This window comes from Oreochromis niloticus, linkage group LG1 (assembly GCF_001858045.2).
Source record: "Oreochromis niloticus isolate F11D_XX linkage group LG1, O_niloticus_UMD_NMBU, whole genome shotgun sequence".
NCBI lineage: Eukaryota > Metazoa > Chordata > Actinopteri > Cichliformes > Cichlidae > Oreochromis > Oreochromis niloticus.
In genome coordinates, this window is record NC_031965.2 from 8,634,011 (window position 1) to 8,648,659 (window position 14,649).

Below are 14,649 nucleotides of genomic sequence, written 5' to 3' on the forward strand. Positions count from 1 at the left end.
CTGTAAGTTGTTCTTAACTCATTATTTGCAAAGTAAATATGCAGTTTATTTTTACACTGTAAAGCAGAAACACCAATCATCCTAAAGGTTTTTTTTGTTTTTTTGTTTTTTGTTTTCATGCAGACATTTCAAATTCCTTCAGAACAAACTGATAATATCTCATCTCCAGATTACATATGTGCTTTTTACATACTCTGGAGCATTGATCTGTCATGATCCTGGGCCATGTTGGCCCAGCATTCTTAGTTTTTGTGTTTTGGGTTTTGTTCTTTATTTATGCCTGGGTTTCTAGGTTGCCCTGTTAAGATGTCCCTTATTTTGGTTACCCCCTGTGTGCTCCTCTGTGTATCTGTGAGCCCTCGTTTCCCCTCCTTGTGTTTCATTCCATGTCTCCCCAGCCCGCTATGCCTGTGCTTTCCCCGTGCTCTCCTGTCTCTCTCTCCTCCTGTCTGCACCTCTGTACTTCCTGTTTTACTTTGACAGTCTCCCGTCAGTGTCGCGTTTCTCTTGCCATGTCTTGTTACGATTATCTGTGTCAGCTGTGTTCCCCGTGTGTCCCCACTTCCCTCGTTAACCCTCTGTGTATTTATGTGCATGTCTCTCTCAGTTCAGTGTCGCTTCGTCAATGTCTCCTCCCCGAACCTGTGTGTCTCTCTGTGTTCCCTCGGTCTTCTGTTAGCATTCCCAGTTTAGTTCTGTTTCGTTGTAAGGCCTGCAATAAAGCAGTGATTTTGAGTTCAGTTCCTGTCTCCGTGAGTTTTGCGTTTGGGTCCTCATCTGCCTCCACACAGCGAGTTCATGACATGATCTCAGTTAAGTCAAGACAAGACTAACAAACCACACTTCACCTTTAATCAGATGATTAAAGACTCAGGTGCCTTGTTGGGTTCGATATTTTTGCAGTTGACTAATCTAGTTCCACTTTAGCTTCCATTTAGCCCTTTCCACTGGTGTTGCCTTCTCTTCATAACTGCCCTATTTGAAAATAAGTGGGTCTGAAGATACCTAGATCAAATTAATGGATGTTTTTAATGCAGAACAGGTTTTAAATCTTTAGAAAACCAGAATTAGCTTACCCAAGTTTACCCACTGTCTAGTTACTCATTGTCAAATTAGCCACAACATAGCTAGTAACAGTAGATCCTCCAAATGTGAGATGTGTTTGACTCTTTTGTTTTCTTAAATATAAACATGTGTATACATTTAAACATGTTGAATTTAACATAAAGGTTTATGCAGAGGTCATAAAGTGCAGTTTCAGTATCTTATAGTAGTTGTATTAGTTAAAATAGCTAGTAGGCTTTCATATGAAAGCCAGGAGGTTTTATACCTATGTTATACCCACACTTAAATTATTTTCACAATTATTTTATTGGTTGCCACGCTGGATCCCTTTCAATTTTTGGACCAATAGCCACACTGCCTTCACAGGAACACTGACACAGTTTTTGATACATTTGATTGGTATACAGACTTGCCTAAACTTTGCAGGGTTTAGACTGAGGTGAAAACACAAAGGGTCAGAATATGTTTTAGTTCTTGGCAGGTTCCCAGACAGTATCAGCAATTCAAGTTTAGGTGTAGTTTATTGGTGCTTTTCTGGTGCTATCCTTAGATTATAAGATTTCTTATAATCTAGGTAACATATCACTATGAGATACTGGTCACAGTCATGTACTTTACAAAATGTTATCATTCAAAAACAGAACAACAAAAGTTGCATTGGCAAACTGAAAAATCTTGAGTTAATGAATACTGTCATTTACAGTATCCATACATTTTCCACTTTAGTCTTGTTCGAGTGACATATGCTAAAGGGCCTTTTGTTGTAGATACTGCTTTTGGGAATGCACTGCAGCAAACATGTAGATTTTGCTCTCTAAAATTTCCAGTTATCATTGCATCATCATCAGTGTAAGAAGAGACAAAGTAAAACCATTTTTTTTGTCCTGGTTAAGCAATATTGCTGTGTGTTTGGAATATGAGCTGTGCATATAAATCTTGAAAGAGAGGACAAGAACATTTGCTGCTTTTACATGAATTGGTTGCCCTTTGTCATCCATGGTCTTCTGTCCACTTAGTGTCTCATTTTGTTTTTATAACCATCTCCAGTGTTTTGCATTTTGGCAAACTCGTGTCACTCTGTAGGACTAAGTCATAAAGGATGATGGGTAATTTCAGCCATGTAAAAGCAATTTGCAATTTCTTTACCTTTCTTCAATCCGTGTTTAGCTTTCTTTTTTTCTGTGTGTATATGAAGCGTGAGACCAGCAAATTGCTCTGTAGCATTTACATTGGGGTGTTATGGTGCAAAAAAATATTGTCAAGTCCTCGAATCCATTTAGAATCTTTCATTACAGAGTCACTGCAGAAGTCCCTTGCTTCGGTGTACTATTGTTGAGCTAATGAACTCTTGCTGTACTGCTTCAATTAAATAATTTTTGGTTCAGCTTCATGGCCCAGGCACAGTTGAGTAAAAATAATATGGCAACTTTCAAATTAACCATTTTCAAGCAGTTGTATCAACCTTCTGGTATTCCATAGACTGAATATGCAACTTTCTCAGTGTCTGCATAACCAAATGCAATCATTCTCAGACAGATTTACAAAGGTTTCCAAATAATAACTATTTATTTCTTTAGTGTTGAAAGCTTTTCTTAAAAATCAGTTAACATAAACATTCCATATCCAACATTTTATATGCAGTCAGAAAAATGCAGCTCCCTATCAAAATAAAACTTAAAACAACAGCTGCTTGCGACGTTAATCCAGAATGAATGCATGGCATGAAATGGGACTTATACAGTGGCTGCTGCTGCCTACAGTATGAATATAAACACCCCAATATTGTAAATGTGCTTTATAAGCTGTGCATCATAAAGAGGACAGGAACAGGCTGCCCAGTCACTAATGGTTTCTGTTCTGCTCTTGCTTTGGACGCTTGCTGCATGCAGAGGCCTATGAAGAAGAAGGTATGTAGAATTGAATTCTTCTCTGTTCTTCTCATTGAACCTGTTCTCTGTTCTCCTGTTGGCTAGGGACTTGTTTTTACACCTTTCACACATGTATAATTGTTTTTCTGATCTCTCTTGAAGAGAAAGGCAGAATTAATCAATTCGGTTTAGTCTGTGCATCAGGTGACCAATGTGACCTGGAGGAACGGGTTGAAGGATTCATTAATACTGAGTCATGGTTACGGGCTGCACCACTCATCTGTGCTTCTTCTCTTTTTTGCATGATTGTGTCCTGCCAGGGGAGGAGGGAGATCAAGATGGTAGTTTGCATTTCCTGCTGAGTCCATGTTGCTTTGCCTGATTTTTCCCTCCCCATGTTGTCCATCTCTATTTTATTTTTTTATAATAGGTTCCTGCAAGAAAATAAAATGCTAATCACACACTTCCCAATCCCAGTTATGTCTTTACCACAAAAAAAAGATTAACAGTAACAGTTACAAACACAAAGTCCCTCATTGTGACAAGTGTGTACTGATGTACTGTATGTTCAGAAAATTTAACTATAAAAGGTTTCTACGTGTTGATTTATGACACCCCATACTGATCCTGATTTGCGTTTTTCAAATCATATTGTTTTGATTTACACACTAATACACAAAAAATAACAGAAAATTAAGGTAACACACTACAGTGGCCTCGTTCCTGTGCACTGATAGGCTTACCAGCAAATGCTACATCAAATCAACATTCTTGTTTCTTTGTTTAGGCCTGTGGGATATAATATAAGCTGTGACACTCTGTGATGCTTTTAAAAATAAATATTGATGTCACATAAGCAATACAGATTTGATCATACTGTAGATAACTGCATAACTGCCATTCATTTTTTATTAGCTAAGAAAAATGTAGCTTGGCTTTATGTTAAAATAGTAATCTATGGAGCCCACAATATAATCTGTATAGGATCAGGACCACTGAGAAAAAGAAAAAAATAATTCTATATTCTGAAAAACAAAAGTCAGAATTCGTACTTTTTGGGGGGTTATAAAAACCTCAGAAATATAAGGGGACTGTAAAATATTTTACTACTAATCCTAATTCTTTCTTACATAATCTTACATAATGCATAAATGGCAAAATTGTAATTTATTTGTTATCGAATATCTCTTCATCCACAGTTTCTAGCCTTTACTCTTAGCAGCTACATATGGACTCACTGTGTAAATTTCCCACAATTTAGGCTACTTAAATCAGAAGCTAATGCACAGTAATTGGGTCACTGTTAATTGAAAGTACTGGACAATTAAAACTCACTCTTATACAAAGATCTACTGGAGGTGTGAAACAACCTGCAGCCTCAGAAATAACTCAGCTTGTCCACTTGGATCTTCTTCCCTAATTAACCAGCAGCACTTTACACACTACACTCTATCTACATTTATGTTTCTAATATTTCAATCTCTCTCCTGTCCCTGTTGTGTTTTTGTTTTTCTTTCTGTGCCAAAAACCCAGAAGAGAAGCCAAAGTTTAAGTAAGTATGCACTGTTGTTTGCATAGCTAGCATCTGTACATTTATATACTATAAACTAGAAAGGGAAAATTTCAGAAGAAATTTTATGTGTGCCTATGCCGCTGGTAATCAGTGTAGTTTGCCATTCATACAGCTACAGAGAGCAAAACTCAGCAGAGCAGCCATTCTCCACCATGAACTATGGTAAAAACAAACACCGCTCACGCTTCACAGATAACAGCTTACAGTTTTGTGTAAAGATGAAGTTACTTCGTATAGCGCCGATTTGCAGACGCTGTGCACACAGGTTCATGAGCAGAAGTCCCATTGTACCACGGCAGATCCGACAATGTTTGCATGAACACGCTTTGAAGCATTACGTTATGGACCACTTTTCACACATGGTTGGTGTACCCAAACAGCCGGCTGTAGCTTTTCAACTCACAGCCCGACACACACCCAAAAAACAGCCGAGAGAGCACAGACTACGCCCGAGAGGCGTGATTGCAGGTGCCGCTCAGGTGGGTCCACCTCCCCTGCAGCGGCACTGCAGACCACGCCCTGCCACACACATCAAACACATAAAATAAATATTTATGCACTTTTGCATTCACTTTTTGTTTTTTGTTATTTTTACACAGTGTTCTGAATTATGAACAATGGTCTACAGCCAATCTTGTGTATTATTATACAAACTTTGGTTGTGAGATTCAGATAACTATTTAATAAAAGCTAAATATTTTATATGAGAGTAAGAAAGAAAAGTATATCTTTGTGTCCACCTTTCTCTGTTAATGCCCTAGCTGCCCCCCCCCCCCCCCCCCCCCCCCCCCAGTAAAAGCTTTGCTAGATCCGCCCCTGCACTGTTACCAGCTGTCAGCTACACAAAAAAGGAGCTTGGTCTTTGTCTCTCAGAAACAACTCATAACTTCCCTTCAACTCATTCATGTCACCTAAAGTGTAAACCTGTTTCTCCATCACCAGTTTAGCTCTGATGATTCAGTAAGGACATCTCCTGATTTCATCTTCATGCTCCAGCAAACATCAGCTGATACTAGAAATTAAAAGCAAATGAATTCTAACAACAGCTGATCAAGCTTAAACGTGCTGCTGTTGTTTAGCGCAATAAATAAGAGCGAACAGCCGATCATTGATCAGTTTCATGATTGACGTTTCAACACGCGAGAGAATGACAGGGGAGGCTTCGTAACGACAGAATAAATCATAATGTTTTCTCTGAATGTGGGACGATTCCGTTTGTACAGCATGGCAACTCTATGAACTAACCCTAATGAATAAAATAAAGTCCAACGTCAGTAACTTAGTGCGCACACAGCTGTATATAAACTCCCGTGGCAGTACGATTGTAAAAGGTCAACGAAAATAAATTACACCTAAACTCGGTTTATATCTGACCCAAATAGAGTGCAGTTCATAACTTCTTACCTGAAATTCAGTTCACCTCACGCTCCTGCCTTCGGTTTCCAGCATCATCGGCCCATATAAACGAAAAATAAGTCCAGCTAAAACACATACTGTCGGCGAGCAACCGGGTGCTGACACGAGTTTCACCCGCCTCAATATAAGCCAAGCCTGGGTGCTTTTTCACGAAGGGTCGCTAGCGGCGCTAGCTAACTATGCTAGCGGCGCTAGCTAGCTAGCTGGCTATCAGCAACACATAAGAGAACTGCTGCTAAATAAACTACACCTAAACTCGGTTTATATCTGACCCAAATAGAGTGCAGGTCATAACTTCTTACCTGAAATTCAGTTCACCTCACGCTCCTGCCTTCGCTTTCCCTGATCCACGATTGACCTCCGCGTTAGCAAACACCAGTCGATCGGTGGTCGCGGCATGTCCTTTCTGTCATACACTGGTGGATAGCTGCCCACTGTTGTAGCTCCGCATTATAACACCACCAAACAACTCAGTTATTTTTTCCACATCCAGCTGTAACTCCAATTCTGTGCGAGCATTTGCGAGAGACCGGGGAGGTGAAAGGAGAGAGAGAGTCCCCTCGCTGTCCATTTGCAGCCAAGTGCGGCAGCTAGCTAGGTAGCCGGCTAGCTGTCAGGCAGGACTGAGGTCGTCAGAGCACTGTCGCTAATATGGGATGTCTTGATAAAACAAGCAGATATTTGAAGTTTACACACCTACATTCTCGCCTGAAAATATCTTAAAAGTTTATTTTGTGACCTAGAAACACTAATAAAAGACATATAAAACGAAGTGGTGGCCGCCATTGTTTAACTCGGCAGACGTGTGCTATGAATTGTGGGATATGGAGTTTTCCACCAAGCATAGAAGCCATTGTGTTTACCGTAACTATTCAATGGTTCGCGCAACCTTAAAACCTCCAATGGTTCCTGAAAGCAGCGAGGCTGTGCGCGCCATTGATATTGTCATCATTACGGTATCCAAATAAGGGTAGACAGGCTGTACCACTCCCGGCATACCACTAGAGAGAGCCAACACACCACAAATGAAGTTTGAAATTTGTTTCAATGGGACCAAAAGATGGCGCCAACACACCACAAATGAAGTCTGTTTATTTGGCGCCAAAAGATGAATTGGCCTAAATTTGCACTAAAATATTAATATTTAAAAAACTATAAAAGTCATAAACACCAAAAGTCATGACATAATAGTCCAGCTCCAGCCGCACAAAATGATCTAACATATGTAACCCTAATGTCAAAACTGTTCGGCAGAGGAGCGCGGGAAAATTTTCACTAAAATATTAATATTTAAAAAACTATAAAATTCATAAACACCAAAAGTCATAGCACACCATTCCAGATCCGGCCGCACAAAATGAGGTAACATATATGAAGCTTGTCTCAAAACTGCGGGGCGAGATTCGCTGCAAAATTTCAGGCGGAAACTGGAGAATAATAATAATAAATCCGAGGAATAGTAATATATGTGCCTCTTGGCATAGGCACACATAATAATAATAAATCCGAGGAATAGTAATATGTGTGCCTCTTGGCATAGGCACACATAATAATAAATCCGAGGAATAGTAATATGTGTGCCTCTTGGCATAGGCACACATAATAAATCCGAGGAATAGTAATATGTGTGCCTCTTGGCATAGGCACACATAATAACTAGAAAAATTTGCATTTCCTGCGAAAATGCTGTGTGGATGCCTTAACGCTGAAGCTGTCTGCTGAAAAGCTGAAAAAGATGAAAAGTTGCACGGTGGTGAAAAAGAAAATGTCACTCTGACCAGGATTCGAACCTGGCCCTCCTGGACTCAAGGCATCTACTCATCTCACTGAGCCAAACTCATTCTCACAAAGAAAAGGTGGACAGACTCACAATTATGCTGAAATTAGCAGAACCTGCTGAGAATTGTGCTGATAAGAGGTGAAAAGGCTGAAAATTTTGCAGTAGAGGTGAAACAGCAGATTTGTGCTGATAAGAGGTGAAAACGCTAAACTTTCTACTGAAAAGAGGCAGAACAACCTGGATCTGCTCAATTTCAGTCCACCAATCAGAGGTATTGCCTCTGTCTGCTTCATCAGGGTGGGTACTTTTGTGTAAAAAAAAAAAAAAAAGAAAATGTTGCTATGAGCAGGATTTGAACCTGGCCCTCCTAGTCTCAAAGAAGCTAGTCATCTCACTGAGCCAAAGTCACTCTCAAAAAGAAGAGGTGGAGAGACGGACAATTCTGCTAAAATGAGCAGAAGCTGCTGAGAATTTTGCTGATAAGAGGAGAAAAGGCTGAAAATTTTGCAGAAAAGAGGTGAATCAGCAGAATTTCGGCTGAAAAGAAGGAAAGAAAGATGCACTGAAAAGAGGTGAATCAGCAGAATTTCTGCTGAAAAGAGCTTTCTACTGAAAACACCTGAAAAAGATGGGATTTGTGCTGAAAAGGGGTGAAAAAACTCACAATTCTGCTGAAAAGGGGTGAAGAACGAGCAGTATTTCTGCAGAAAAGACAGAAAGAAGCAGAACATTGTGCTGAAAAGAGGTGAATGAGCAGAATTTCTGCTGAAAAGAGGATTTTTGCTCTGAAAACAGCAGAAAAAACTGAAAATTTTGCTGAAAGGGGGTGAAGATGCTCAAATTTGTGTTGAAAACAGTTAAAAAAAAGTTTAACTGTGAACTGAATAAATTGTTGCCATAAGTGGGATTTGAACCTGGGCCTCCCAGTCTTAGAACGGCTGCTCATCTCACCGAGCTAAAACACAGCTCAGCCCGGCGAGCAGAAATAAGTGACCACATTGATAATGTGTTCCATTCATTTCAATGGGCAAAAATATTGCAAAAAATATTCAATATCTCAAAAAGTATAGAAGTTATGAGCACCAAAAGTCATAGCAGTCGTTAGCAGGAAGAGCAGAATTTTTTAGAGTTTGAACGGTGAAAATCGGCTGAATACTGAGGGAGTAGTTAATCGGCAAAGAACGGAGCAACTAGAAGAATAACTAGAAAAATTTGCATTTCCTGCGAAAATGCTGTGTGGATGCCTTAAGCTGTCTGCTGAAAAAGATGAAAAGTTGCAAAAAATTGTGTGGAGGTGAAGAACTGAAAATTCTGCTGAAAACAGGTGAAGAAGCACAAATCTTTGCTGAATAGTGGTGAAAAGCCAAAAATTCTACTGAAAAGGGGTAAAGACGGAGAAATTTTTGCTGAAAAGTGGTGAAAAGAAATTTTGCCGTAAGCAGGATTTGAACCTGGCCCTCTTAGTCTACAGGTGGCTACTCATCTCACTGAGCTAAACTCGTTCTCGCAAAGAAGAGGTGGAGAGACTGACAATTTTGCTGAAATGAGCAGAAGCTGCTGAGAATTGTGCTGATAAGAGGTGAAAAGGCTAAAAATTCTGCAAAACAGAGGTAAATCAGCAGAATTTCTGCTCAAAAGAGGTGAATCAGCAGAATTTCTGCTGAAAAGAGGTAAAGATGCAAAAAGTTGCGCTGAAAAGAGATGAATCAGCAGAATTTCTGCTCAAAAGAGGTTTTTTCTGAAAACAGCTGAGATTTGTGCTAATAAGAGGTGAAAAGGCTGAAAATTTTGCAGAAAAGGTGAATAAGCAGAATTCTGCTGAAAAGAGGTTTTTGGTGAAAACAGCTGAAAAAGCTGGGATTTGTGCTGAAAAGTGGTAAAAAGGCTCAGAAAAGAGGCAAATCAGCAGAATTTCTGCTGAAAAGAGTCAGAACAAAATTTGAACATGGCCCGTCTTGTCTCCAGGTAGTTGCTCATCTCACTGAACCAAACTCATTCTCACAAAAACAAGAGATTGAGAAACTGACAATTTTGCTAAATGAGCAGAAGCTGCTGAGAATTGTGCTGAGAAGAAGTGAAAAGGCTGAAAATTTTGCAGAAAAGAGGTGAATCAGCAGAATTTCTGCAGAAAAGAGGCAAAGAAGCAGAATGTTGCGCTGATAAGAGGTGAATCAGCAGAATTTCTGCTGAAAAGAGGCAGAACAACCTGGTTCTGCTCTAATTCACCAATCAGAGGTACTGCTTCTGTCTGCTTCATCAGGCTGCTAAAAAGTTTGCAGAAATGTAATAAACGATGAATATGAATTAGTGGTCTGTGATAGTGTATGGAATTTGTAGTGAACAAAAAGATGTTGAACAAGGTGGGATTGAACCCACAACCTTTGAGCTGCAGAGCCGTGTCATTACTGATTGCGCCACCTGGAAAGGTCTCTGAAAAATAGAGACATGAACAGTCAGGAAATAGATCGCAGTGAGAGGCGAAAAACGCCGTTTTTTGGAGTTACAAAACATTCTGATTTTACACAAATACTATAATATGGCAGAAATACTATGTTTTAGCACAAATACTATGATTTGCTAGAAATACTATGATTTGGCACATATACTGTATTCAGCAGAGATACTATAACAAAATAGAGAGTCTACGACTTAGTAGTAATACTATAACATAATAGATATACTATGATTTTTCAGACAGTCTATGTTTTTGCACAACTAGCACAATGTGGCAGAAATACTATGATTTGGCACAAGTACTATGATTTAGTACAAATACTCTTATTGGCACAAATACCATGTTTCAGTACAAATACTATGATTTGGCAATAATACTGCGTTTCAGCACAACTACTGAGATTTGATTGAAATACTATGATTTAGAAGAAATACTATGATTTTGTACAAATACTATTATGTTTTGGTTCGAATAGTATGATTTGCAAAAAATACTATGATTTGGCACAAGTACCATGATTTAGTACAAATACTACGAATTGGCAGAAATATTGTGACTTAGTAGTAATACTTTAACATAACAGATATACTGTTATTTTGCAGACATAGTATGTTTTTGCACATATACTACGATTTTGCTCAAATACTATGAAATTGCAGTAATACTATGATTTTGAAGGAATACCATGATTAGGCAGAAATACTATGCCTTAGTAGTAATACTATGACATAACAGATATACTGTGATTTAACAGACATATGTTTTTGCACCAATTCTACAATTTCGCTCAAATACTACAAAATTAGAGTAATACTATGATTTTGAAGGAATACTATGATTAGGTAGAAATACTATGCCTTAGTAGTAATACTATAACATAGCAGTTATAATGTGATTTTGCAGACATAGTATGTTTTTGCACAAATACTACGATTTTGCTCAAATACTATGAAACTGCAGTAATACTATGATTTTGAAGGAATACTATGATTTGGTAGAAATACTACGCCTTAGTACTAATACTATAACATAGCAGTTATAATGTGATTTTGCAGACATAGTATGTTTTTGCACAAATACTACGATCTCGCTCAAATACTATGAAATTGCAGTAATACTATGATTTTGAAGGAATACTATGATTTCGTAGAAATACTATGCCTTAGTAGTAATACTATAACACAACAGATATACTATGATTTTGCAGACATGCTATGTTTTTGCACAAATACTAAAAATTGGCAGAAATACTATATTTGGGCACAAATATTATGATTTGCTATAAATACTATGATTTGGCACATATACTATAATCAGCAGATATACTATAACATAACAAAAATTCTACGACTTAGTAGTAATACTATAACATAAGAGAAATTTTAATTGGACAAAAATAACATGATTTGGCACAAATATCATGATTTGGGCAAAAAAATACCATGATTTGGCACAAATACGATGATATGGCAGAAATACTATGATTTGGGATAAATACTATGATTTGGCAGATATACTATATTCAGCAAATATACTATAACATAACACACATTCCTCCACTTAGTAGTAATACTATAACATAAAATAAATATTATGGTTTTGCCCCAAAACCATGATTTGGCACAAACACCATGATTTGGCAAAAATACTATGATTTAGCAGAAATACTATGATTGAGCAGAAGTACTAAGATGTAGTAGAAGTACTTTGATTTAGCACAAATACTATTATGGAGGAGTAATACTTTAACATGGGAGAAATATTGATACTCACACACACACACACAGAGAGCAAAGTGTACAGGGGCTGTTAAGAGTCTGGGCTTGGTATATCTAGGTCAGCTAAATTGGCTGCACCTGCTGTAATCAGCACTTACACACACAGACACAGAGAGAGGTATGGGTTTTCTTCAGTGTATTTCGCACATTAAGGATTCCCCTCGAACAAATGGCCATAATTTCCTAACCGTAGGGGCTAGAACGGTCATTCTGACACCGTTTTGTTCAGAAGAGATGGGGGAATCTGCAGATCTTCATAATTCAGAGATAAAATATAAATTATTGAAGATATATGACTTGTAACACACTGTAACTGAGTAGAGGCAAAGCAAAACTGCCTTGACTTGCCCTCAAACAACGTTTTGTAACTCTAAATCTATATGGAGCATCAAAATCATTTTTTCACCGTAAGAAACAGCAGGCTTTGGTGAACAGTCATGGGAATTTTCAGGTCTCTGTGGAAATCCATCAAAACGATATGACGAGAGAAAAAAGTGCCTAATTTCCAGAGTTTGAAATCTGAAGAGATCGGAGCAAGGCACCAATTTCCTACCCTCAAACAAATGTAATTGATGGCCAAACGGTAATAGGTGAGAAAAAAATTCTTGAATTGTGAGCATCAGGGGTGTCTGAAGATATATTGGCACAAGCGTCATGTCTCAACTTTGTTTCGTTAAAGAGATATGACGATTCGAAAATGCCTCTCATTAGAGAATTCCAGCGCTGATTTTAAACAAACTCTCCATTGACTCTCTATGGAGAGTTTTGAGACTTTGTGTTGCTCTGAGGAGATTTGCCAAAATTCTGTAACGCCCACAAGAATGATAGTGACATTTTCTGAAAGCCAGCAAAAATACCTACGTTTTGATGTATAATTTGTGGGGATTGAGTGGAAATTGAGCAAGTTGCAAGAAGTTGTTCAGACATGAAGAGAAAATTCAGAACAGACCAGCCCTCACTCTGAGTTAATTGCATAGCAACCATAACAACGCATGTATTTTCTGAAAAATCACAATTTTGCAACTGAAAACTTAAAGAGGTATAAAATTAAAACGGTAGAAGATCTGAAAAAGCTGAATCACTCAGGAATAGCCCAATAATCTGAGAACATTTTAAAGTTTGAATGGAGTTTCTAGGTGAAAGTATGACAAAGTAGTTAAGTTTCAAAAACAAGCAAGTTTTAGCAGAATTGTGGAAGTTTCCCATTCATTTCAATGGGACAAATTAAAGGAAAAAAGTGTAATATTTTAAAAAGTATAATAGTAATAAACACCAAAAGTCATAGCAGTCATTAGCAGAAAGAGCAGAACAGTTTAGAGTTTGAACGTAGAAAATCGGCTGAAAACTGACAGAGTAGTTAAACGGCGAAGAACGGAGCAACTAGAAGAATAATAAAGTATAAAGATAAAGAATAAAGAGAAACAGGAACTCAATAGTGTGGAAGCCCTTTGAGGGCATCCACACAATAAAGATAAAGAATAAAGAGAAACAGGAAAACAATAGTGTGGATGCCTTGAGGCATCCACACAATAAATCCGAGGAATAGTAATATGTGTGCCTCTTGGCATAGGCACACATAATAATAATAATAAATCCGACGAATAGTAATATGTGTGCCTCTTGGCATAGGCACACATAATTACCTTATTTGTTTATATTTCTCATACTTTATTTTACAGGCCCACTGCTCCGAAGATCCCAGATGGCGAGAAAGTGGATTTTGATGTAAGCTGACTTGTTAAAATGGTCAAATGAAGCCAGAAAAGGATTATACATAAAGCTGCAGTTGTAGCTCTCCCTCCAGACGCCCACAGCTTAAAGTTTATGACATGCAGTCTAAAGAAAATATTATTATTACTACTACTAAGGCACCACACACTAGTAGCTACTAAGACCATATAAAGAACTAAAGTCCTATAAGAGCTTGTCTCACTTCAAAACTAAAAACCAGACCTAAACGCATTTGATCATTGTACAAAAAGAAAAATCCATTTTAAAGACCCAGGTTTGTTTTTTCTAAAGTAAAAGTCAGCTTAATAGCACAAGTAGAGTTTTATTTTTTAATATAAACAAAAATTATAATTACTCAGCTTTGAGTCCATATTTTTTCCCATGGGCCATGCTCCACCTGCAGTGACTCTATGTCTGACCAATGGGCCATCCCCCACAATTTGAGAACTAGTGATAAAGGCTAAATGGACTGGTTCTTATATTGCGCTTTTCTACTCTATTTAACTGGTCAAAGCGCTTTATACAACATGTCTCATTCACTTATTCACACCCATTCACTCACTGTTTTTCTTTTTTTTTCTATCTAACGTCAGCGTCATGCTCATTATCTGATGAATGCATCAGATGCAGACTGGAGCAGCCAGCAATCGGCCAACAACCTTCCAATTATTACACAGTGTAATCTGTCTTGTATATAATTTGCACTTATAAGGGTCTGTTGCTACTAACTTACGGTCCTCTAATAGTGTTGGGCTAGCAATCAGCTGTGTCATGTATGATCACAGCTAGTACATGTTTATGAAGGCAGCCTCATGCTGTTCTTGTCTTACAGGATATCCAAAAGAAACGTCAAAACAAAGATCTAGTAGAGCTGCAGTCACTGATCGATGCTCACTTTGAGTGCAGGCAGAAGGAAGAAGAGGAACTCATTGCTCTCAAGGAGAGAATTGTGAGACTGCATCCCAACTATTTATTACAGAATG

The 14,649-nt window shown here is 38.1% G+C and overlaps 1 protein-coding gene across 6 annotated transcripts in view; it reads left to right on the forward strand.

The window, feature by feature from the left end:
- Positions 1 to 14,649, forward strand: part of LOC100705731 (troponin T, fast skeletal muscle isoforms-like) — a 28,620-nt gene that overhangs the window by 7,217 nt on the left and 6,754 nt on the right. For 2 of the 6 annotated variants that reach the window (XM_003459917.5, XM_005465723.4), the window contains 5 exons: positions 2,955 to 2,972; positions 3,254 to 3,274; positions 4,467 to 4,485; positions 13,615 to 13,660; positions 14,499 to 14,615. In XM_003459917.5, coding sequence (XP_003459965.1) covers positions 2,955 to 2,972; positions 3,254 to 3,274; positions 4,467 to 4,485; positions 13,615 to 13,660; positions 14,499 to 14,615 — 221 coding nt within the window. The remainder of the gene's footprint in view (positions 1 to 2,954; positions 2,973 to 3,253; positions 3,275 to 4,466; positions 4,486 to 13,614; positions 13,661 to 14,498; positions 14,616 to 14,649) is intronic. The other 4 variants (XM_005465724.4, XM_005465725.4, XM_005465726.4 and 1 more) reach the window with 2 other exon arrangements.